This window comes from Paroedura picta, chromosome 1 (assembly GCF_049243985.1).
Source record: "Paroedura picta isolate Pp20150507F chromosome 1, Ppicta_v3.0, whole genome shotgun sequence".
Lineage (NCBI taxonomy): Eukaryota > Metazoa > Chordata > Lepidosauria > Squamata > Gekkonidae > Paroedura > Paroedura picta.
This window is the reverse complement of record NC_135369.1, coordinates 56,565,765-56,590,716: the sequence shown is the minus strand read 5'-3', so window position 1 is coordinate 56,590,716 and position 24,952 is coordinate 56,565,765. Positions and strand designations below refer to the sequence as shown.

General features: G+C 42.6%; 1 protein-coding gene across 1 annotated transcript in view; it reads left to right on the top strand.

Moving 5' to 3' along the window:
- Positions 1-24,952, top strand: part of USH2A (usherin) — a 684,687-nt gene that overhangs the window by 406,432 nt on the left and 253,303 nt on the right. The window contains exons 40-41 of the mRNA XM_077339259.1: positions 21,884-22,034; positions 22,170-22,312. Of these exons, the coding sequence (XP_077195374.1) occupies positions 21,884-22,034; positions 22,170-22,312 (294 nt within the window). The remainder of the gene's footprint in view (positions 1-21,883; positions 22,035-22,169; positions 22,313-24,952) is intronic.

Here is a 24,952-nt window from a genome sequence, read left to right as displayed (position 1 = left end):
CAATAGAGAAATTATGCATGTAAGACTATGTCACTTTTACCACTATTTTGCTGTAGTTCTCCCAGTAAGCAGTATCAGTTGCTTGGATATCAGAATTCACCAGGCCCCTTGTAAACAATGTACTATTCATCCTAGAATCTTGGAACAACAGTCTGGGCCAAGTTCTATTTAGCTGGGTGGTGCCTGTACTGGGTGTATTTGTGAATGCTTGGCTAGGTCTGTGGATGAAACATGAGTGGTCAGAAGTACCGAGAACACAGGCAGAGAAACACAATTTCCAGCCAGATGCAGAGATCTTGTATACTTAAAGAGGCAACAGAAAACTTGTCCTGAAAAACTCTTGGTGCAATCAAAGATTGTGATCAAACTGTGGGTCTGCATTCAAGAAGTCAGTTTGTTAGAGGGTTGGATAATAATTTTTATTGTTTAGGTTTCTTACCTGCCGCCATCAAAAAAGTCCCATGGCGGGTTACAATATAAAATAAAACCTCACATAGAATAGAACATTCAAAATCAAGCATTCTTCAGTGGTGAGAAAATAAAAACCCAACCCCACCACCTTCTTCTTCCTCCCCTCTCCCTGCCACACACAGTGCCTTAGGGCAGGGGTAGTCAACCTGTGGTCCTCCAGATGTCCATGGACTACAATTCCCATGAGACCCTGCCAGCATTTGCTGGCAGGGGCTTATGGGAATTGTAGTCCATGGACATCTCGAGTACTACAGGTTGACTACCCCTGCCTTAGGGGACAAACTTCCAAGTGTGCCGAGTATTCCCAATATAGGTTGGTCTTAGGTCTGATTGTTTTAACTATGGAGGGGCCCCTAGATCTTCCACGCCCTGGCCTCAACCAATGACCTGATGGAAAAGCTCTGTCTTACAGGCCCTGCAGAACCTTGAGAGTTCCTGCTGGGCCCTCAGCTCTTTTGAGAGCTCCTTCCACCAGGTCAGAGCCAGGACAGAAAAGGTCCTGACCCTGGTCAAGACCAGATGAACCTCCCATGGGCTGGGAACCACCAGCAGATTAGTACCCGCAGATTGCAAAGCCATGTGGGGAGCATAATATGTGGCGGTCCCTCAGATATGTGGGGACTTAAAGCTTAACAACAGAACCTAGACTTGGTCTGGGCCACATCTGGCAACCGGTGCAGCTGCCTCAACACTGGCTGGATATGGGTCGTCCAGTGTGTTCCATTTCCCACCAGCTGCAATTTGTAGGTCAAGGACAAGTAACAGAAATATATCTTGAAGGTGACCATTGCATGGATCACCATGGCCAGATGTTCCATAGATAGGTAGGGTGCTAGTAGCCTCACCTGACATAGGTGAAAAAAGTCAGATGGGCTACTCTCAGAACTTGTGCCACTATAGTAAGGGAGGAATCAAGGATCACTCTCAGATTCCTAGCACAGGGTGAGATGCTAAGTTGCATCCTGGCCAGATCAGTCAAACACACTTTCTGGCCTGCCCCCTTCCTTCTCAGCCACCTCATTCTTTGAGGGGTTGAATTTCAGGTGACTCTGCTCTAAGCACCCAGCTATGGCTTCCAAACATCTGGCCAATGTATTGGGGGGGGGGGAAGTCCAGGCAGCTTGTCCATGAGGAGATAGAGCTAGGTGTAATCAGCATATGTTGTCAACCCATCTCAAAACTCCAGACCAGCTATGGCAGAGGGTGCATAAAGATGTTAAAGAACATGGGAAAGAGGACCACCCCCTGAGGAACCCCACTCGAGAGTTGAAAGGGGCATGACAACTCTTCCCCTCTGTGACCCTCTGGGTCTGGTTCCATAGGAAGGAGAGCATCCATACAACAAGATATGAACTGGAAGCAGCAGATTAATTTTGCCTAGGGAAGCAATGAAACCAATCTCATAGAGTAGATTCAGAGTGAAATCTTCTGTAAATCAGATGGTATGGCTTGCAGTGAGTCTCAAAGTTGTTTTGCACAGTGAGGCCGCTTGGTGCTCCAGTTTTAAACAGATCATTCTGTGCCTGTAGATTCTCATGCATGGGTGAAAACATGGGTAATACCAAGATAAATTGTGGATAGTACATTTTCGGGCAGTTTACAAGGACATTTCCTCATTGATGCTGCCACCTCCCATACAAGGCGCTGCTTTGAAATATTTCCTACCCACTGCAGCCAACGGTTTGCAGAATATATTAAATGTAAAGGTAAAGGTAAAGGTATCCCCTGTGCAAGCACCGAGTCATGTCTGACCCTTGGGGTGATGCCCTCTAGCGTTTTCTTAGCAGACTCAATACGGGGTGGTTTGCCAGTGCCTTCCCCAGTCATTACCGTTTACCCCCCAGCAAGCTGGGTACTCATTTCACCGACCTCGGAAGGATGAAAGGCTGAGTCAACCTTGAGCCGGCTGCTGGGATTGAACTCCCAGCCTCATGGACAGCATGTCTGCTGCCTTACCACTCTGCGCCACAAGAATATATTAAACACCTCTAATTTAGAAAGCTGAACCAAAGTATACATGCTGTAACTAGCTGCTGCATAGCTACCTTTGTTTTGTCTACAGTTAAGTTGAACCTCAGTGTCTAAAATGTAAAGTTGGATCCTACAAAATACTGAAGACATTTGTAGAACAGATCTCTATCTTCTTAAAGCCTCCTGTACCCTTCAAAAAGCTATCCCAGAAGTGGAAGACTCGGAACAGACTAGGAGTTGAAGCCACAAGGAGAAATTGGCAGCACTTGTAGAAGAGACACTTGCTGATTTCTGCCAATTTCATCTCTAGCAGTAGTCCCTCCCTGTTGTAGCACCTTGTTTTGTTTTGTTTTTAGGGTTCACTGTTGTTTAGAAATGACTCTGGGGAAGAGGCTGCATGGGGATGGTAGAAGGGGGAGAGATTTGTTCTGTGAACTTTTGTTTGTGGATAGAATCTAACTGATCATAATTTAATCATTAGATGTGTTGCATTTTGAGGATTCCATTGATACAGAATTGCTCTTGAATTGCTTTTTTGTTACATATGAACAGTGCTGGATTGGGGCTAGTGTTTATATACTAAAGAAAATATTGTATGGCCATGGGATTCTACAGAGAGTGTAGTAAAATCCCTAGTAAATATATACTGATGGCAAGCAACTGACTTTTTAAAAAGCTATCATAATTCTTAATATATTTCTGGGTATACATTTTGTTTGACAGGACAGAGATTGAAAGGATAGTTTTTTAATGTTGCTGCAATAATATGATCTAAATCTATTTAAAGAAAATAAATCGTTGTTTTTATATTTTATTGTATTCATTTTTGACAACTGCAACTACCCTGCTTCCTCAATAAAATGTCATTTTAATAAACTGTCAGCAGAGGAAGACATCAAGATTTTTTTTAAAACCTTCTATAAATGTATTTCTTATGCTGCCTGCACTAAGCTTCTTGAATGCAGGGGTTAGTCTCCTGATTAAAAAAATATTCAAGCAAAGTGAGCCGGGTATCAACTTTTGAGGTACCAAGTTTAGCTGAGGGAGCTTTGAAGTTCCTTGCTTGTAATAGACTCTGCAAGCCTCCAGCAAAGTTGTGCTTCCCTAACACATTTACATACTCTCATGTGGGTTATGCAGACAAAATAATAATAATAATAAAAAAGAGTCTCTTAAGTGCATCCCTAGGGCAAGAATTGTGGGGTTGAAGAGGAGAAGAGTGGATCATTCACTGATCTCTCCCCCTCCCCAATCCTCTTAACCAGGGGATAAATAGCAGGGTATTATTTCTTAAGTATCAATTCCACAAAAGTGCTCCTGTCCTCCCTCCCTCCCCCCTCAAAGGCAGGCTTACTCTAACTTGCAGGTTAAAACCAAAGTTTATTTAAAACAAAGGAGGTTGAAGGAATGTTGTAAAAGGAAGAAAATATATTGACTATTTTGCTTTTATACATATGTGTATATTGTAATACTGAAGCTACATCGTAGCAGTTTTGGAGTCATTTTGTCACTGAATTATGGCCTTAATCTCCATCATGTATGCTCTTGCAGAGTCTTTTAGGGTGGATGGGTGGGGCTATCTAATCCCCACAATAGTTATAGAGGTCCTAGATCACCTGCATCTATATATCTCAATGCAGGATGATATTCCATAGTCAGCACAAGAACACCCAGAAAGAGAAGCAGCTGATCTCTTCTGGAGATCCTTCCCTTCCTCTTTATTGTTCACCATGGCACTAGAACAAGAGAATGTGAAGCTGTAATTTGAGACATGCTTTGAGTTAGCTTGCATGCATCATACAAATTTGTTCTTGTGTTCTGTGTTCTGTGTTCTGTATGTGATGAGCTGCAGACTATAACTTTGCAAGCTACAAACATTTATTGTAAACCGACTTGAGCTGTAAGTGCAGGCAGTATAGGAATCTAACAAATAAGTAAATTCTTAGAAATAAGGATGAAATAATAACTAGGCTAGAAGTATAGCATTTGAACGTTAAAGACATGTATTCTAATCTGTCTTCTATCATGGAGAAGTTTCATGGTGGCCAAAGAAAGCAAATTTAGCTGAGCTTTTCAATAAGGCTTTGCCTTTGGATGTGCAAATACATTTTAAGTTGCAACAGTATTTGTTTCAACCATTATAACACCCAGAGGCAAACATCATTGCCTGAAATGATTTCACAAGTCAACTAACTGACTGAGAAAGTTGTTATTGAATACAAAGAAATGCATTTGAAAATAAATGGTAGCAGAGCTTTTTTCAGGGTCATAAAAGTTGAACCTGTTGTAACCCTTACTCCACCAATGCCCCCCCCCCCAGGATGTGTCAAGGCATCCAAAAAATCTACAAGTGCATTTGCACACTTGCTTTCTGTGTTAGGCACGGGTGGCCTTTTTTAATTTCTTAAGATCCATCAAGGAGAATTGGAAAGAGGTTTCAGATAATGATACTTCCTTTTCATCTCTTAATGTATCCTCTCTTATGTAATAAGAGTTGGCTATAATGCTTTGTCTTTTCCTTTGACATGTAGGACAAATCCAGCCAAGCTGTACTGAGATGGAGCTAAATGACAATGCACCAAAAGTCTTATAATAACTTTGGTTAGTCAATTTTTAGCATCCTTACAGTCACTGATGCATTTGCAGGTATGCTTGGGAGGAATTAGCAATCATCTAACGACCCTTAATTTAATAAAGTAGGTCACACTTCTGAAAATTTGTATACCAGTTCAGAATTCAGGGTTTTCAGTATGGATGCTATTTTAGGGGAAGTTAAGATTTCAGTGCTTAAAGTTCAATGCCAGATTAAAGAAGTAATTATATACCACATCTTAAACTTCCTTGGTCTTAAAGGTGCCAGTGGACCACAACTGTTGCTTCAGACCAACATAGTTACCCACCTGGGCCTGGCAATGCAATGTAACAGGACTTCCGCCCATTCAAGTCTGTTGAAGCCAAAGGGCTTAGAAGTATATGGCTCTGTTTAGGATTATACTGCATCACACAGTGCCAGAGACAGACATTCAAAAATAAAAGATAAAAACCAAGATAAACAAGCTTCCTTATGTCAGTCTCGAAATCTTCCCTCAGTGCGAGCTAGTGTGATTTCACAAAAGCCTGCATTTCATAGCCATGTGTGATAGAACTGGTTCCCAGAGATACTATTGAATATTTATTACTGTGCACCGTCATATGAGGCAATAGACTCAGTAGTTAGAAGAAGTGTGGAAATGATGCTTTATTGTACAACAAAGTATTTATTGGGAAACAGGTTGCACTGAAATCTCCAGGGCTTCACTCAAGACCTGATATACACAAGGCTTCCCAGTCAGCACCCACACATGTGCATAAGAGGAGCTAGCCATGCTTTCACACAGGTGGTGTTATCTCAGGGTCAAACTAGATATGTCATTGTTCTCATGTCTGCTATGGGGATACTACGACCATTTTAACGCCTAAAATTGGTGATAAGAAAAAATCTTGCCACACGGTGCTTCCCCTATGCCTTTTCAGGGAGGTTTTGTCTGTCTCCGTAACTTGAAAAGATGTGCAGGGGGAGCCGGTATAGAAAAGAAAACCTCACTTTTCCTATTGCATGTCTGTAATCTCTGCCCTGCCTTTAGTAACAGTGATGGGTGACTACAGTATTAGTTCTTTCCAGAGCTATTGCTGTATTCAACATGCCTGGGTTCTGACAAAATAAACATGTTGAGGGGGAATACGCCCCCAGAATATGTTGTTTCGCACTTTGTGATCCTGACTGTATTACTTTGTATCTAAATGTAAAGAAAGCTCCTGACAATTGTGATGTATTAAATTATAACTGAGAACTAATTCAAGGATCAAAGATGCTCTTTGGGAGAGATCACTTTACTGGTAGGAAAAATCATTACCTTTTTTCCTAGGCTCATATATTTGTACTATATGTCTTGGAAATATCATTCCTCACAGTTTCTGAATCGTGATGTTTAATTTAACACAAAGGTCTTTGAGCAGCTCAGTGGGGGGCTTTTGCTGACAGAGTCTCTTGAAAGGAAATTGAAATGTACATGTTTTTTCTCATGTATCAAAGAAGTGCAAGAATCTAAACTGACATTTTACATCAAATGAATTATGAACTGTGTACTGTGTACCTAAGGGAACAACAAGCAAATTAGATTTTGGTTAAGGAGGGAGGGGGGAGAGAAGCCAAAATAATAATAATAAAAAAACTAGGTTTATCTGAACCTGACATTCAACACTGTATTCTTTGTGCACCGGAGATTATAGATTACTTCCAATGCTAGGTACTGTGATTTCTTTAGACAGTGAAGTCACCTAAGTTAAGGACTGATGTAGCCGGGACATGTACAGTGAAATCAGCATGCAGAGTCACCCCAGTCTAAGCCCACTGAAATCAATGGACGCTGATGGGAGTAACTCTACATAGGAGAATAAATCTTTGTTGGTCTTAAAGGTGCTACTTGACTCTGATTTTATTGTGCTACTTCAGACCAACATGGCTACTCATTTGAATCTACATAGGAGTGTTCTAAATGGTAATGACTGTGGAAGGCACTGGCAAACTGCCCTGTATTGAGTCTGCCATGAAAACGCTAGAGGGCGTCACCCCAAGGGTCAGACATGACCCAGTGCTTGCACAGGGGATACCTTTACCTTTACCTTTGGGAGTGTTCTATGAGCTTACTAACTATTGCATCTTATAGAACTATTGCATCTTATAGAATCATAGAATCATAGAGTTGGAAGGGGCCAAACAGGCCATCTAGTCCAACCCCCTGCTCAATGCAGGATCAGCCCTAAGTATCCTAAAGCATCCAAGAAAAGTGTGTATCCAGCCTTTGCTTGAAGACTGCCAGTGAGGGGGAGTTCACCACCTCCTTAGGCAGCCTATTCCACTGCTGAACCACTCTGACTGTGAAACTGACTTTTCCTGATATCTAGCCTATATCGTTGTACTTGAAGTTTAAACCCATTACTGCATGTCCTCTCCTCTGCAGCCAACAGAAACAGCATCCTGCCCTCCTCCAAATGACAACCTTTCAGATACTTAAAGAGGGCTATCATGTCCCCTCTCAACCTCCTTTTCTCCAGGCTGAACATTCCCAAGTCCCTCAACCTATCTTCATAGGGCTTGGTCCCTTGGCCCCAGATCATCTTTGTCACTCTCCTCTGTACCCTTTCAATTTTATCTACGTCCTTCTTGAAGTGAGGCCTCCAGAACTGCACACAGTACTCCAGGTGTGGTCTGACCAGTGCCGTATATAATGGGGCTATGACATCTTGTGATTTTGATGTGATGCCCCTGTTGATACTGCCCAAAATGGCATTAGCCTTTTTTACCGCTGTATCACACTGCCTGCTCATGTTTAGTTTACAATCCACAAGTACCCCAAGGTCTCGTTCACACATCTTTATTGGGGCTGACGTGCAGCTTCAAGCAGGTGTTCATTTCTTCAATCCTGGATCAATGCAAAAGTTGGCTAGAAAGCAACATACTTGGAACTGTATTACCTTTTGTTGGTACAGAAACATTCTCATGTTCCAGATTGCAGCTTTAACTGGCTTGCAGATTTTTGTGTTTTGTTGGGATTCCTGTGGAAAAGTACCCTTCTCTTACCCCATTTTCTAGACTTATTTTTATAATATTTCCCTGCCATCACTGTCCCATTGCATGTTGTCTGACGAATCGGACTGACTGATCAGTGCCTCCTGATCCGCCCCCATCGACTGCGCTCGCAGCCACCTCGCCGCCACCATTACTACCCTCACCTGACACCAGGCAGGTCGCCACCTGCCTCCCGCTCCAGCTGCACCACCGCCCTCAGCTGTCGCCCCACCGCTGCCTGCCGCCCAGCCTCCCTTGGCCACCCCTCCACGAAGCCGCCCACGCCCGGGAGTACCCGCTGCTGCCACCTGCCGCACCAAGTCGTGCCCGCGTCCCTGCTCACGCACACCGCGCCGTGACAACACTCCGGCCTTTGCCCCCACGTCCAGGCACCCAAGGACGCCCGCCGCAGACCCGTCATTGCACCGTGACGATGACCACCCCGCCCACCCGCCGCCCGAACCTCAGCCGCCTGCGCCGGAGGACCTCCACAGAGCTCCCATGATGCCTCCTGCCCTCGGAGCCCACAGGCTGCCTCACCCCCACTCCGAGTTCCTGCCTGCCCTTACAGAGACAGGTAAACTGTGCCCCAGCCCGGGCACTCCCCGCCACTTCACAGACCACCCGCCCTCCGAGCCGTCCCTGCTGCGGCCCAAATATCCACCACCCCCCTAGCGCCCACTGTCTGAAGCTTACAGCGGGCTTTATTTCTAGTAATACAATAAAATCGTATAACTAATTTAAAACTGTTACCGAGAGCTATTGGCACCCTTATAATTTCTGTCCAAGTCCTATTTATTAGAGGGTTGTAAGGTAGGGGGGGCTTCTGGATGTTCCATACCACCTGGCCTCAACTAAATGCTGGGAGCTCATTCTACTATGTGCGGGCCAGGACTGATAAGGCCTTGGCCCTGGTAAAGGCCAGACAGACTTCTCTTGGGCCAGGGACCACTAGCCTATTTGAACTGGCAGAATGTAGTGCTCTTTGGAGAAGTGGTCCCTCAGGTATGCTGGGCCCAGACTGTAAATGGCCTTAAACCTTGAACCTAATCTGAAACTACCCTGGAAGCCAATGCAACTGCCTGAGCATGGGGCATGTTTGAACCCTTTGCAGTGTTCTGGTGAGGAGTCTGGCAGCTGTGTTTTGGATCAGCTGTAACCTCTGGAGTAGGGACAAAGGAATGCATGTGTAGAGCGAATTACAGAAGTCTAGTATGGAGGTGGCTGTTGCAAGGATGACTGTGGTTAAGTGATTCAGGGCCAGGTAGAACACTAGTAGTTTAGCCTGGCATAGTAGGAATAATGCCTGCTGAGCTACTCTAATGACTTGAGCCTCCATGTAAAGGGAGGCATCAAATATCATTCCTAGATTTCTGGCCATCTATGCAGTGGTAAGCTGCATACTGTCCATATGCACTTCCTCCACTGATCCCCTTCTATTTAGCCACAGGACCTGCATCTTTGAAGGGTTCAGCTTCAGGTGACTCTGTTTTTATCATTCAACCACAGCCTCCAAACATCTGGTGAGTTCAATATGGCCAAAACAACTTCCTGATAGATTAATGCTTGCAGATGATAATGCCATATTTGCTGATACAGATGCAGAGCCTACTAGCGTCTTCTATGACATTGCCTACATCAACCAATCTTACGGCTTCAAAATAAATGTGGACAAAACCAAAGTCATAACCATAGATGGATCACCAACAAATATATACCTCAATGGAGCCCAAATTGAGCAAGTCAAAGAATTTAAATACTTAAACTCATTGGTGCAAGAAAAGAGTCATCTACCACTGAACCCCACAATAGGATTGGCCAAGCAACACCAGCCTTTGCCACACTCAAATGGTGCCTCTGGAAGAAGACAAACATCTCTCTCAAGACCAAAGTTCATCTTTTCCAGATACTAATCCTGCCATTCCTCCTATATGGACTTTACTAGACATAAACCTGACATAAGCAAACCTGATACCTTCCAAATGCAATGCCTGCGGCAGATTCTGAGTGTCTCTCTATGACCGTTTATGCACTGTGAATTTCACTGCCCCAGCTTCCGTGCAGGAGAACAAATGGGGGTGGATGAAGCACACCGGGCCAAAAGCTCCCTTGTGTGGGTGCAGGAAGAGGTGGGGCAACCTGCCACAACTAAAACTTCAGCCTGCAGCCTGGTATAAAACCTCCAGTGCATAAATGGTATATGTGATCATAATTGAAATGAGACAATTTTGACAAAATGTGACAACCAGCTGCAAATTAACAAATCTAAAAGTGCAGACTGCAGTGGTTTGGCCATGTCTGCAGAATGAACACTAGCATACTGCCTCATAAACTACTCTGGTGAGAACAATTGAATGGAAGATCCAACTACTGGTGCCAAAGAAAACATGGCTTAAACAGATCATGGAAGACCTTAGAAACCAGTGATTGACTATCCACAAGGCCAAAACTACTGCCACCAATCGCTGAGTGGAAATAGGCAAAAAAATCCAGCAGCATATTGGCTGAGAGGACAACCTGCTCCACCAATCGCCAGCTAAGGATAAAAAGATCTCAAGACTGACAGTCCATTCATGCAGAATAAAATGTCTTCTCACTCCTGTTCTCAAAGCAGTTCTAAGTCACAAAGGAGATCCTCATTGTGCTAGCTTCTTTGATGATTTGTATTTATTTAGGTATCATTTAGTGATCTGTAATAATTTTGTGTTTTTTGCACTTGTGCCCACTTCTGGTTCTGGCATGTGCTTCAAAGAGGAGAAAAAATTTGAAGCACTTATTATCTCATCCTTGTAATGATTCCCTTCTGCTGCTATCTTAACATCTTCCTAATGGCCCATTATGCACGGCCGCCGAAACGGCGATTTCAGGTCACATGGAAAATGCGGAGGGGGAAGAAGCGAAGCAAACCACTTACACACGGGACGGGATGCAACAGCGGCAAAACCCAGAGTAACCGATTATACATGCGGCGATCCCAGCGCCGCTTCTGGTTGCGCCCTGGTCACCCGGAAGCTGCGCTTTCTTCCGCGTTTCGCTAACGCGCCTTTTTCGGCGGCATGCACTGAATCTGCGGCCGGTTGCAGCCGGCTCCATGCGTTATCGGTGATTTTCGTTGCTGCCATTCAACCCCGAATGTGCGCTATTCCCCCCATGCATAATTGGCCAGTGAAGCACACTACTAGATTTAAGTCTGCTGTTCAGACTTGGTTTTGCCCTGCCTCCTTTCTAGCATTCTCTATGGCAGGGATAAACATTCCTGTCACCATGGACTCTGTGCTATAATTTTGGCTTGCCCTTCCTCCCTGACTCTCAGCTAAAGGACAGCAACAATTAGCATAGCTGGCTACACTAGAGGGCTAACTGTGGCAACTGTCTTCTAACTCTGCAGTTCAGACTGGTCTTCAAGGCATCCAGCCCAACCGTATTGGCCTCCATCCACACAACCACATTCCAGTCTTTTACAGGCTGGCTCTGGATGTGTGCTGCAAACCTTCCTCACCAGAGTCATCCCTGCTTGGTGCTTTGAGCCCCACTCCTCAATTAATGGCTGCACAAGAATCTAATCACATCCTTTTCAGGTCTGGCAACTTTCTACTGTAATCCCTTATGAAAACCATGGGAAGTCAGCATTTGATATGTACAGAGCCCTTGCATTTCCTGAATGGGAAATGGTGAGTCAACAATGAGAGGCACCATGCTATACCAACCCAATTGTTTATTGTGTATAGCCCTCTGGAAATGCATGGTCATTCACTACTAGCTTAAAATTGTTGTTGGTTAGAAAATGGATGAGGGCCTGTACTTTCCAGACAATAGCCTCTGCCATTGTGGTCAAGTAATGGGGAGGTGTGTTTAGACCTTGGAATGGAAAATAAGATGAGCTGGGAGAGAGATACAATATAGTAAGTTTAGCAGAGACTTGCTGGGATGACTTTCAGTATTGGATTGTAGCCATTAACTTGTTCATAAAGGACAGCTGCAACAGAAGTACAGTTTAAATAGCATCATGTGTCCCAAATGTTACGCATGGCAGGATCCCTGCCTTATGCCTTGGCACACTGTACTCCTTAACCAATAGCGCAGTGCGACAGTCTAGACTTGGGAGCAAGCTAGACACAGGACAGACCAAGTCACTCTGGCAGGGCAATGTCAGAGCAGACTCCATCTTAGGAACCAGGACAAGCCCAGGCTTGTTCTCAGCTACTGGTTTGGAAATCCAGGTGCCTCCATGCCCTACTCTCAACCCACCCCCCACACCCCATTGTACTACTGATAAAGTGATTTGGTTCTAGCCAGGATGCCCCAGGGACCCTGGGCATATCTCTTTGTCTCTTACCTTAAGCCCATCTGCCAGGGGAATCTCTTCCTCAAATCCTTACAGATATACAGTAGCCATCTGGCTTAAGCCCATTAACTCTTTGTCTAGAGCCATTAACACACACATCTCCGGTCTGGCAAGGATATTTCACAATGCAGTGACCCTTGGAAGACCCCATCACCTGCATACCGCACGTACACCCACGTGCACCCCTCATGTCCACACACACACCGCCCACACCCCAGTCCTAGGTCTCCTCCCCTTTGGGACCCCATAAAACTAGTGGCCCGAGACCGTCACTTTGAGTTTTTCCACCTTGGGACCCTTGGAAATCTCCCTTCACGCAGGACGTGTCGCTGCTCTCTTGCCTCTCTACTCGACGGAAGGTAACTATACTGAACCTCTTGTCCCCACTCTATTACTTCCTCTATCCGACTGTATGTTAGTGTGTTAGTGTATTTTATACTTTTTATTATTTTTCTTACTTTAATAAAGACTGTTATTTTTGCAACATGTTAACTAGTCCACCTTGAGTCCTTTCACGGGTTTAATCTACCTCGTATACATAGGTATCTGATAAACGCTAAGTTACCCCCCTCTCGCAGCATTTTGGGCTAATATTCCCCACAAGCTCAAAGACACGTGTTTTAGGACACGTGTTCACGCAATTTGGGTAATACAAGTTTGTATCTCTGTGCAGAAATTTAAGTAGGTAAACATGGCAACCCTATGGAAAATATCTAGGTAAATGTTCTGTGCAGACAATGGAGTGTACAGAATGCAGGGGCTGTTGAGCACAATCCTACTCTCCATTCCTATGCATTGATCATGCTAACGTTTATTATCATAGGGTTGCTTGCTTGATGAATGATTAGTATGTAAACAAATGTTTAAGGGGAGGATCTGTGAAAAGACAAATTCAATCATTGTGTGGGAGATGCTGTCTGCCATAAAGTCTGCAAATGAATTATGAGTGGCTGTTTTCATTGTACCATAAGACAGTGTGCACCCTACATCAAAAGAGCCCATGAAGAGAACAGTATTGTTTGGAACAAAGTCACTGTGAAATTACTTTTTAAGATCTATGGTATGACCTTACTAATCTGTAAACAGAAATTAATCAGTAATAAAATTATCCTGGTACGGGTCCTCATTTCAATATGTAAAAAGGTGATTTGACAGCAAGTCTTTTAAGTATTTTCATTTACTAAAACTATACTCAGTGATATGCAGTATAACACAGTGGCTACGATATTACAAAGAGAACCAGGAGTGTCAGCTTTAAAGAATATCATAGCTCTGCAATCAATTTAATAGGTGATACATTTCCTTAACCACCCATCTGCAATATGGGAATAATGATTTACTTAGTGCTTTGCTGAATTTTCAGGACAGGGGGGAATTATGTGAAAGTTGGTTAATGAGGGGTGCATCTTTTATCTATATTGGTAATTTCCACCATCACCCCCCTCCGGGTTGTTCATCTTTCACTCCTTGATCCTAGCCTATCATGGATTTGATAACTACACAGTCTATGATAGGCTAGGATCAAGGAGTGAAAGATGCCATATAACCAATCAACCAGTTTGGTGTAGTGGTTAAGAGTCCTGACTTCTAATCTGGCATGTCGGGTTCAATTCCGCACTCCCCCACATGCAGCCAGCTGGGTGACCTTGGGCTCGCCACGGCACTGATAGAACTGTTCTGACCGAGCAGTGATATCAGGGCTCTCTCAGCCTCACCCACCTCACAGGTTGCCTATTGTGGGGAGAGGAAAGGGAAGGCAACTGTAAGCCGCTTTGCACCTCCTTCAGGTAAAGAAAAGCGGCATATAAGAACCAACTCTTCTTCTCCTTCTTCTCCTTCTTCTCCTTCCTCTCCTCCTCCTCCTCCTCCTCCTCCTCCTCCTCCTCCTCCTCCTCCTTCTTCTTCTATGCCTATATGATGACTTCAATCAGAGCAAACAAAGTCCTTCCATTTGTCTCATTCTCAAGGAGAGGTAATGCATCCTTATTTTTCTAGGAACCACTCCCTGCCGCACTATATTGAACTGACAGTCTAATTGTCTAACAGTGCTACACAGTAACATTTTCATCTGGATCCAGATCTGGGCTCATTTCACACACACTGGATAATGCACTTTCAGTGTGCTTTTGCAACTGGATTTTCCCATGCAAAAAAACCTTCCTTTAAAGTGCATTGAACATGCATTATCCAATATGTGCAACATGAGTCTTGGTCAATCACAAGCAGGCTTGACTAGCTGAAGAAGCATTTGGATTGGAGCCCTTGGGATCACCCCCTTCCCAGGAGTAGGCCTCTGGATGATGACTGGCAAGTGGGAAGACAGGTAGAGGAGAAGAGACTGGCAGACTGAAATTTGCTAGAGATGTAGGGCTGGTAGACATTCCCATAGATCAGGTTTTGGCAAGAACTCTTACAGTGGAATGTGAATGGCTGGCAGTGTCTGCAGCCACTGAGACAGAAAGAGTACCTCTGGGTTTGTGCCTGGTGAAGCAGTCAAGTGCATGAGAAAATTGGGCCAGAGGGTTGGGGAGTTCCCGGTATTAGAGAGAACTTTAAAAGTGGTACTATGATCAGGTGTGTGTGTGTGTGGGGGGGGTGAATATTAGAAGAGGCAGATGAGTGGGGGAGGGGAATCTAAGCTGGTTTCCCCACACAACACTGAGTACCTATACTCAGGAGCAAAAAAAAGAAGTCACTGAACAGACTGAAAATCTCCTTTGTCTCTGTTAAGAGTATTAGGGGGTGGAGTCTCAACCCCCCATCTAATTTCTGTAGGCTCCTGTCCTATATGTGTGCTGGACATTCATTCTAATTCCTACAGGAGCCCGTGATGTTAATTTACATGTGGACCTATTGACAGTAATGCAGGATGGATAATTACATCCAGGTATAGATGTTATCTATTAGCACAGCTTTATTTTTAATAGATAAAAGTTTGGATGTACTGCATATGTATTGCCAGCATTTGTTTGTTTCAACTCTGTGTAAAATGTCATCAAGTTGCAGCTGACGTCTGGAAATTACATGGGGTTTTGAAGGCAAGAAATTAATAGAGATGGTTTGCCATTAGCCACCCTAGACTTCCTTGGTGGTCACCCATCTGAGTATTGACCGATGTTGACACTGTTTGGCATCCAAGACTAATGACAGGCTAGTCTGAGTCATCCAGATCAGGGCCAACCTGACCTGCCAGTCTCAATATATATTACTATGATAAGTCTGCTTCAACTAATGTAGAACTATCAATGGGATTGGGGAATAGGGATGTTTGAAACCTGCCAGTTTGGCTTACTTCCTGTTCACCAGTGGAAATCAAGCAGCCAAATAATCAGTGAGTTATTCTCAACCTGTTCACAGAACAGGTAACTTGCATACATCAGAAGCCAACTCCCAGTTGATAAAGGATCAGGTGGGAGTCAGTTTTGGATCACCAGCTGGAGAAATTTTATCTGTACCCAGCAATGTTTTTTTTTTTGGGGGGGGGGGAGGTGAGGCGGTATCTGGAGATGACTGACAGCTAATAAGTGAGAAGTTGGGTTCTTGTGATCTCCCATCCTGGAAATTTTGTGTTGAGATGTCTCAGATGGGGGAAGGAGAATCAGAAGAATGGCTAGTTTTCTTCTCCCCTGCTGCTGAGAAAATGAGAATATTGATCTCCTTCTCCTCTCCCTTTTGCTATGGGGATACCAAAAGCATTGCTTCTGATTTACAACTTCACTATAAAGTTACTTTGTTTCCCTGAGAGGGAATGAATCAGAACCCAGTACCGAGCTGATCTCCTGAGTCAGCTTCTTGCCAATATGTAGCTGCAAACTATTTTGACAGCCATTTGAGTTCCTCAGTGGGATCTGAATATATTGTTGATCTGCTCACAGAATGATCAAGACATGAGTGTTAAACAGGATATGTTCAACTGATGAAAATGTTCACTTCAAAGTTTGCAGCAATGCTGTTTGTCTATACATATCAGACCCGATATTGACATTCAGGTTGTAAATGTTGAGTGGAAAGTACAAGCTCTATACAGAACAAATGTATGGAGTTTGGAAGTAAGGTTAGTCACTGCTGCAACTTCATTCCATTTCCATGTACTAAATTGTGCCATATTTTCGCAGCCTGCACAGGACCTGTGACTCTGTATTTGGGAACTAAATTATGATACATAAATCCAGAGAGATGTACAGTGAGACTCTTCAACATGCATATCACTGCATGAAAAACCTGTGATATTTAAAGAAATAAACTTGTTAGGGAAATAATACAAAATCCCTTAGATTGGTATACTTGGCAGTTTATCTGATCTTTTACTGTCCTGATAAGCCTCCATCATTATAAAAAGCAATATCTACACATAACATATGAATTGTACCTACATGTGTGGCTGGATTATATCTGTTGCTTTGTCTCCTTGGCAGGAGATCTAGAGAATACAAGACTGTGGAAAGTAACCGTAAAAAAACAACCATAAGAACTGATAGCTGCTAGAAAGAATTCATTTATCCATAAGTTTAGAATAGGCTGATAGTCAATACAGTTGAACAGTTGTCCTCCCCCCCCCCCCAGCCCATTTTGGTAGCTCATTATTCTATGACAGTTATTGGCTGGGTATCTTTTTTAAACAGCATGACATATAATTGGTTATCCTGGACAGTTATAAATTCCATCCAGTGTCTCTCTGACAGGTATTTATAATCATTAATCAGTCAACTAATTGCTTATTGGCATTCTTTTATTCTATGCACAGTTTGAGCTGAAGTTCAACTTGACTAGCAATGATAAACTTGTAAACAGACTCTCAAAGATGGGATCTTATTAAATCCCCTCTCTAAAACAGTCAATGGATAATACAGCAAATCCAGGAAACATCTGGTTAGCAGCCATATTAATATGTGGCACTGATTCTCTTTGCTAGCATTGCAATCACAGTGTGAATTGGGTGTAGATTGGGATATCTCTGCATAGGATTATATTGTAGATGAGTGGCATAGCAGAAGTTATTTTTAGATTTAAAAAATTAGCCTTCGTTTCTGGATTAAATTAGAAGGGGTAGATATACCTGGAAAGCAGGAATAGATTTAGTCTTTGCAGGTCTTTGGGACAGCACAAAATCATGAATCATGCAGAAATTTAATTTGTGAGGTTGCGTATCAATTTAGTGGCAGATTCTGAAGCAAAACAAAGAATAAACAAATCATGCAAAAGGAAAAGAATCTATAATAGTTGTGTGCAGCTTCATTTGGGGGAATTTACTTTCAGATTCTTTTTGGTTTCATTCCCATACATACACTTGATCAGATTTTGAAGCAAAACATTATTTATTTCAACTTATACAAATGTCCTCTGCTGAACCACTCAAGCATCAACATTAACCAATTCAACATGTAGGATACATAATGACCTATCAGCTAAACACATGATGAGATTGAGATGGAATTCAAGATTGTAATTCTTTTCAGCCTTTGCACTTTTTCTTCATAATTACAGCATGCCATTTCCCCATGCTAATTGAGCATTTACTGGACAAGATGTGTTGATTCAGTAAGTTACTGGTGGAGTGGTTGCCCCTAGAGGACAATATTAAACCTTGAATGGAGCATTTTGAGTAACATTGCTTGTTAGAGATAATATATCACTCCAATAGTACATGGCTGTTCTGTTAAGAATGTGGCAGAGACATTACTCCTGTCTAATTACTGTTTGGACTAAAGAGAGACAACAGGAAAATATTTCCGAAAAACATTTCCATTTATTAAAGGTATGTGAAACACTTCATTTATTGTGGATAATCAGTAGACATTGGATCTGTAGCTGAAGGTGATCTGTTGTTTGGGAAGCATTTGATAGCTTTAATGATCACCATGTGACCAATTTTATAGAACACCTTTCTAGTTATTGCCCGACAGAGACTACACAGAAGTGCTTTGTTCCTTTAGAGTGCAATTTTGTGTTCTCTTTGTGCACTTCCAGAAATTATGTTCAGGCAACCTTTAATACAATAGTAATATCCTATCTTGGCCAGCATGTACCAAAAAGTTATTTCTGCTTGGATTGACATGGAAGAAATGTATTTGCAATGGGTTGCCCTTATTTTAAAATTGAAATATTTGACTGTTTTTTCATAAAACATTTTTAAAAGATCTGGGGCAACTTAAAGACTAACAACATTTATTGGATAGGAACTGCAGTAATGTGTTTAAACTACATTTAGAATGGTACTGGCTAAATATCGGTGGGGGGAGGGTTGGGGAAATCACAGTTAGAATAGATCAATGGAGTTTGCTGCCTAAGGAGTTTGCTGCTGCTCACTGAATGTCTTTAAGCAGCAGCTGGGCAGCTACTAATCATGGATGCTGTAGGCTGACACTGCATTGAGCCTATATGAACCTTCCTATTCTATGATTCTATGACTTTGGGGTTCATTATGTTTGTTAGACTGCTACTATGGTGACTCTTTAATATCTATGTCAATCCATGTTTGTTCATTTTCTACCATAACTTTTAGAGGAAAGAAAAAATATATATAACAGAAAGCTAAAATGAGAGAGGAATCAATATGAAATATAGTATAATTCTTAGCAAATCCAACTCTACTGTTTGATCAGTGTAGGCCACAAAAAAAATATATGTTGGGCTCTTGTGATTTGTCTATTTGCTCTCGAAAAGATGTGTTTCCTCCCTAAACTGAAGGTCAGTGTTAGGTGAGACCTAACCTTTCATTACAAATATATGCTGAAATTTCAGAAATTTCAGAATTGCTGAAATCTTATCCATTTAGTATATAAGCATCTCAGTATTTACAGGAAAAAAATTCACAGAATTATTGTAAGGATGGGAGACAGAAGGACTATTGTATTTTTATACAATGTGCTAGATGGAAGAAAGGTGGCTGAGATCAAAAGTGTACCATGTCCACACTCAAATAAATTCATGCAACTAGCAGTTTCCCAGGCTCCACCCCCCCATTGCTTTTTCTTCTGTTTGCTTCTCAGACTATTCTAAGAGATTGCCCAAATTTAAAATGAGGCTGTTGGCTGGCATAGATGTCTGAATTCAGAATAAAGACATTTAGAGCCTTACTGTTTGAATGCCTGACCTGGATTGCCTAGGCTAAAATGATCTCAGAAGCTAAGCAAAGTTGGCCTTGGCTAGTGGCTGGATGACAGACCACCAGAGAATACCAGGATTGTGATATTAAGTCAGGTGATGGCAAAAACCTCCTCTGAACATCACTGGCCTTAAAAATTCTATGGGATTGCCATAAGTCAGTTCTGACTTGAGGGTACGTATCACTGTGTGAACAGAAACTGCCCATCTGGTCCTTTGAGCCTTGACCCATACATGAACTCTTTCCAATTATAAAGGCACAATTAATTGCAGTATTTTTTTAAACATCCTATAGCCCAATATCTAGCCCATGCCGGGATTCAAGGTGCAGCCCTCAAATGGCTGCAATCTTTTCTCCAAGGTCGGGGACAGAGGATGGTGCTAGAGGAGGAAATCTGCCAGTGACAGGCTCTCATATGCAGGGTCTTGGAGGGAACTGTTTTCTCCCTGATATTGTCTAACATCTATATGTGCCCTCTTGCCCAGTGGGTTGGAGTTTCAGGCTGTGTTCCCATCAGTACACTGATGACACCCAGCTATTTCTGTTGATGGACAGCCATCTGTCAACATTCCCAGAGTCCTTAGCCAAATGTCTGGAGGTTGTGGTGGACTGGCTCAAGTGAAGTCAACTGGAAGCAAATCCAGCTAAGATAGAGGTCCTTCAGCATTGCCAGCATGTTACAGATAAAGATCAACTCACATCTCTTGACAGATTTGAAATTACGTCTTTGGCCACTGTCAAGAGCCTGGGTGTGATTACCTATTTATGGAGGTCCAGCCCATAAATGTCACCCACTAGGCATTTTACCACCTGTACCAAGCATGACAATTTGCACCTTACCTGTCTGACCTAGTCATCATGATTCATGCAATGGTGCCTGCTAGGCTAGACTACTGTAACTTGCTCTACAAAGGGCTGCCATTGAAGTTGCTATGGAAACTCCAAGTGGCCCCAAGTGCAGCAGCTTGGGACCTTACTGGGACCCAGTGGAGAGCACATATTTGATCTGTACTCTCCGTGATGCACTAGTTCCAGATTGGAGACTGGATCAGGTTCAAGGTTTTTGTTCTCACTTTCAAAACCTTAAACAGTCTTGGACCCTTGAATCTATGGGACCAACTATTCCACTCCACACCCCCCCCCCCAAAGAGCATTGAGATCAAGTAATCAAAACATGTTCAGGATCCATGGCCCAAGGAGGTAAAACTGGCCTCAACCAATGCCAGGGCCTTTTCAGCCCTGGCCCTGGTCTGGTGGAATGCTCTGCCTAAAAAGATCAGGGCCCTGAGGGACCTTAAACAGATCCACAGTGCATGCAAGACAGAGCTGTTCCACCACGCCAATGGTTCAGGCCTGGAAATAATGGAAAATGCAGGACTCCTTGCCTAAAATCCACCCAATCAATTAAAACCCTCTAAGAACTAATCAGCCCCCCTCAGCAAGTTATTAATTCTGGGAAGAGGCAGTGGCTTTTAAGTCAGGGGTAGTCAACCTGTTTGCTGTCAGGGGCTCATGGGAATTGTAGTCCATGAACATCTGGAGGACCACAGGTTGATTACCCTTGTTTTAAGTGATTTTAAGCAGTTCTTATTTTGAACCCAGCGCTACTCTTTAACCACTTTACCACACTGGATCTCAAGATCGAGTGGGGGAGGGGGAGGGTCAGAACCCAGGAAGGTCACAGTGCAGGTGAATGTTGTATTCCTGGATACAATGGACTTTGCCTCTAGTAAATAAATAAAAAACAAAATCATAAGGTTTGATTAAATGGTGATTCCATAAAACTCCCAGTTCAATGTTTTGGGTCCCCTGTATCCTAGGGGAAGAATGGGGGAACTGTAGGCTACAGTGAGAGGAAGAAGATGGGAAAAGTCCATTGTCTCAATTTAAACCTTGTAACAATTCTAACTTCAGAAGGAAGTCACTGTGTAGCTGAAAGCCACACATAACCACGCCTGTAGATATTTAAAGTTTAGCCTACAATTGCTGACTACATCAGAAATGTTAATCTGTTTTTATTTCTTGTGAGGGAATACTGATCTATTGCGTTTCCTCTATCAGATAGTAGTTGTTTTAAGCGCAGGGCAGTCAGTCGCAATTGCAAATACTGAGGTAGATAGCAGAGAAAGTTTAAGAATGCTGAAATCATTTTGGTGTCAAGGGAGATGGTTCAGAACAGACATACAATGATAATGGCACTGCAAAGGAAAGTACATAGCACAATTGTGCTATAATGAAAAAAGATGTTGAATTAAATGGACCATGCTTACATTGCTGTTGATCTTCAGGAACAGTTTTTCCAGTGTATAGAGCATTTTGATTCCATCCAGCATATGTTCTCTACATTTTTCTCTGCTCTAATTCATCCATGTTTTTTCAACAGCTCCAGATGGCATGTTGCCTCCAAGGCTTTCATCTGCCATGCCGACCAGTCTTCAGGTTGTCTGGTCTACACCAGTTCGGAACAATGCTCCGGGCTTACCCAGCTACCGACTCCAACTGAGACCCAAGCACTCCCCAGAAGACATTCTGGAGTATGCAGATTATACTCTATGTGCAGAAACATAAAATGTTCTGGAAGATAGCTTAACTCAAAGGTGGCATTGTTATGCATGTATAGCCTTCCTCCCTTGCTTTTATAATTATTCTTCATTCATATTTTGGTTTAGGTTGCTTTTCACACCTCCAGCTTCTTTAAATCACCTAGTCACGGATCTGCAGCCATACAGCATGTATGAGATGAGGGTGATTGCCTGCAATAAATATGGTGATGCCTACAGTGAATGGACTTCAATGGTTACAGCAGAAGACAGTAAGCCGTTTGTGAATGTAAACAGTGTACTTCTATTACTTAAGTATTCACACACATGATTTTCAGCATTGTCATCCCTGGTAGATTAATAACAGTAGTATTTCTGGATAATGTCCACAGTGGTGCTCTGAATCCAGCCAGATTCCTGTACAGACTGGGGCTGCATTTCTAAACATATTTAACAGGAATTAAACTCTGCCAGATCTAGTGAGACTGACTTTTGAGTATAGGATGATACAGTCTTGCATCTCCTGAATACAGTTAAACAGTAAAGCCTTGAATATGAGGCAGAACACATTTTAGCCTACAGCTTGGTCATATTTTTATTCCACGACTTGCTCCAGTTGCTTTCAGATCTTGGATATCATGTGATTAATTTGGTGGTCAGTTTGGGTTTCCTTTAATAGACATCTACAATTCTCATCTACAATTCTAGAAGTTCCCGTAATCTGCCAGAGGCAAAACTGAATAGTGAATTTGTGGTTCTGCCTTTGGAATAATGAGTGGATTTTATTTACTTTATTTATATCCCACCTTTATCCTCAATAGGGCCCTTTCACAGCTTATGTCATTCTCCTCTCCTCTGTTTTATCCTCACAAGAAGCCTTTGGATGAGAGTGTATGACTAGCTCAAGGACAGCCAACAGGCTTACATGGCATGACTGGAGATTTTACCTGGGTTTTCCAGATCCTAGACTCGCACTTTAAACACCATACCATGCTGGCTCTTCCACAGAATTGCTGAAATTTGGCTGGTATCTTTCTGCAGCCGCCATTATTAAAAAGAACCCTGCTCCTATACCGAGGCAAAGGGGTTTGTGATGACAGAGTCCGTGAAATCACCAGAATGCACAGATGGGCATTAAATCCAAAACTAGAATGAAGTATCTGGAATCCAATTTGGATCTTGGTGGATAATTTAGAAGTCTGATTCAATCCAGAAGGGAAAATAAAGACCCATCTAATTTAATCTGCAGCATTTACTCAGGAGTCTTTGGTGATGAAATTTGTTGGACAAAGTCTCCTTAGGCAGGAGGAAAGCTTTGCTCAAAGCTTTGCGTCCGATTCGGCCGCCGCCGCACACAACCCTAAACCAGACTTGATGATTGAAATATTTGTTGTTTTAAACAACTTAATATATATTTAAAAAATAGTCACCATAATTTGACCCTATTTGATCAATGTGTCCACACAGTATTGCCCAGTTCTGTTAGGTTATTTGTGATTGTTACCCAATGCCCCCATTTTTCCCTATTCACATTTGGTTTATTGATAGAAATTCAATGCACAGCAACACAACACCGCAATACTAGAACCCTGGTGGTTAGAGCATTGGACTAGAATTTAAGAGACTCCAGGGTTGAATTCCTACTCTGCTGTGGAAGTATACCAGATGACATTGAGTCTGTCATGCAGTCTCACCCGAAACTATTTCATAGGGTGGTTGTGTGGAGAGGAGAATAATGTAAGCTACTCTGGGCCTCCATCAAGGAGAAAGCAAAGGTATAAATAAAGTAAAATAAATAAATGACTAAAGGAATATATTCAGCTTTAGTAGTATGTCCACTCCCTCCCCTCCATGAAATATGTGAACCATATTGCCTTTCTGGTTGTTGCCCACTCTGTGCATTGGCAGGCTCTATTAGTCTTCTACATATCCATTAGAAGGTAATAAGCCACCGCCTCTTCACCCAGTCTGTCCTGGCAAGTAAATAAACACTGCGTCCTACCTGGCCAGGTAGAAAAGATGAATGATAATTTTGTACCTTCACTTTAAATAGACTGAACTTTTGAAGCAGATGAGCAAAATAGCCTGCCATAAAAGATCATTTCATTTGCAAAAATGAAACTACCTTCCAGTATTAATGCTATAATGAAATAGCTTGAAATATGAATAGAAGACATTATGGAATGGGATGTGCCCCTCCCCCTCCCTTCAGCGTAATCTTGAGTTAGCTCTATAAACAATCTCTCCGAAGTAAAAAAAAAAAAGGGGGAGTTTATTATTTTATTTTCAGCATTGGCAAACTAAGCTGTCTTGCTGCCATCCTCTGCAGTCTTCCCCTGCAGTGACAACCCCATTGACAACATGTTATATTCCACATTGATTTTACAGTTAAGGAGTTGGTTGTGATATATAGAGATTTTAAGAATTCAGCTGAGAGGCTGACTTTTGCCTTTTATCATTCCATTAAAATTTTATAACCATCTTTTTCATGTCATTTCACCCATGAATTCTTACTTTAGAAAGTGATAGCTACTGCTGTGAGCATAACTTTGCTCGTGTTCAGAGCTTTTTATTGTATTAGCAAACTACCCCAATTATAGTTAGGAGCTGTGTTTTACATAATTGTAGTGACCCTTTCAGCCAAGCAGGACAATGTGGGTTGATTTGCATGTGTACATACACATGTGCAATTCTACGTTTCTTCATGTTCCTTTAAATGGGGACTGTTCTGCAAGAACCCTGGGAACCATGATTTAACACTTCTCCATTTAGAGGGGCCAATTAAACAGCTCTCCAAAGGCATCTTTGAACTGAGTAGGTTTTAAAAGTCAATTTCTTTAAAAGGACTGCAGAAAGAGTCTCTGGAAAGCTATCCAGTTTTAAAAGATGTGTGTGAGGGGGTGGGGTTAGAA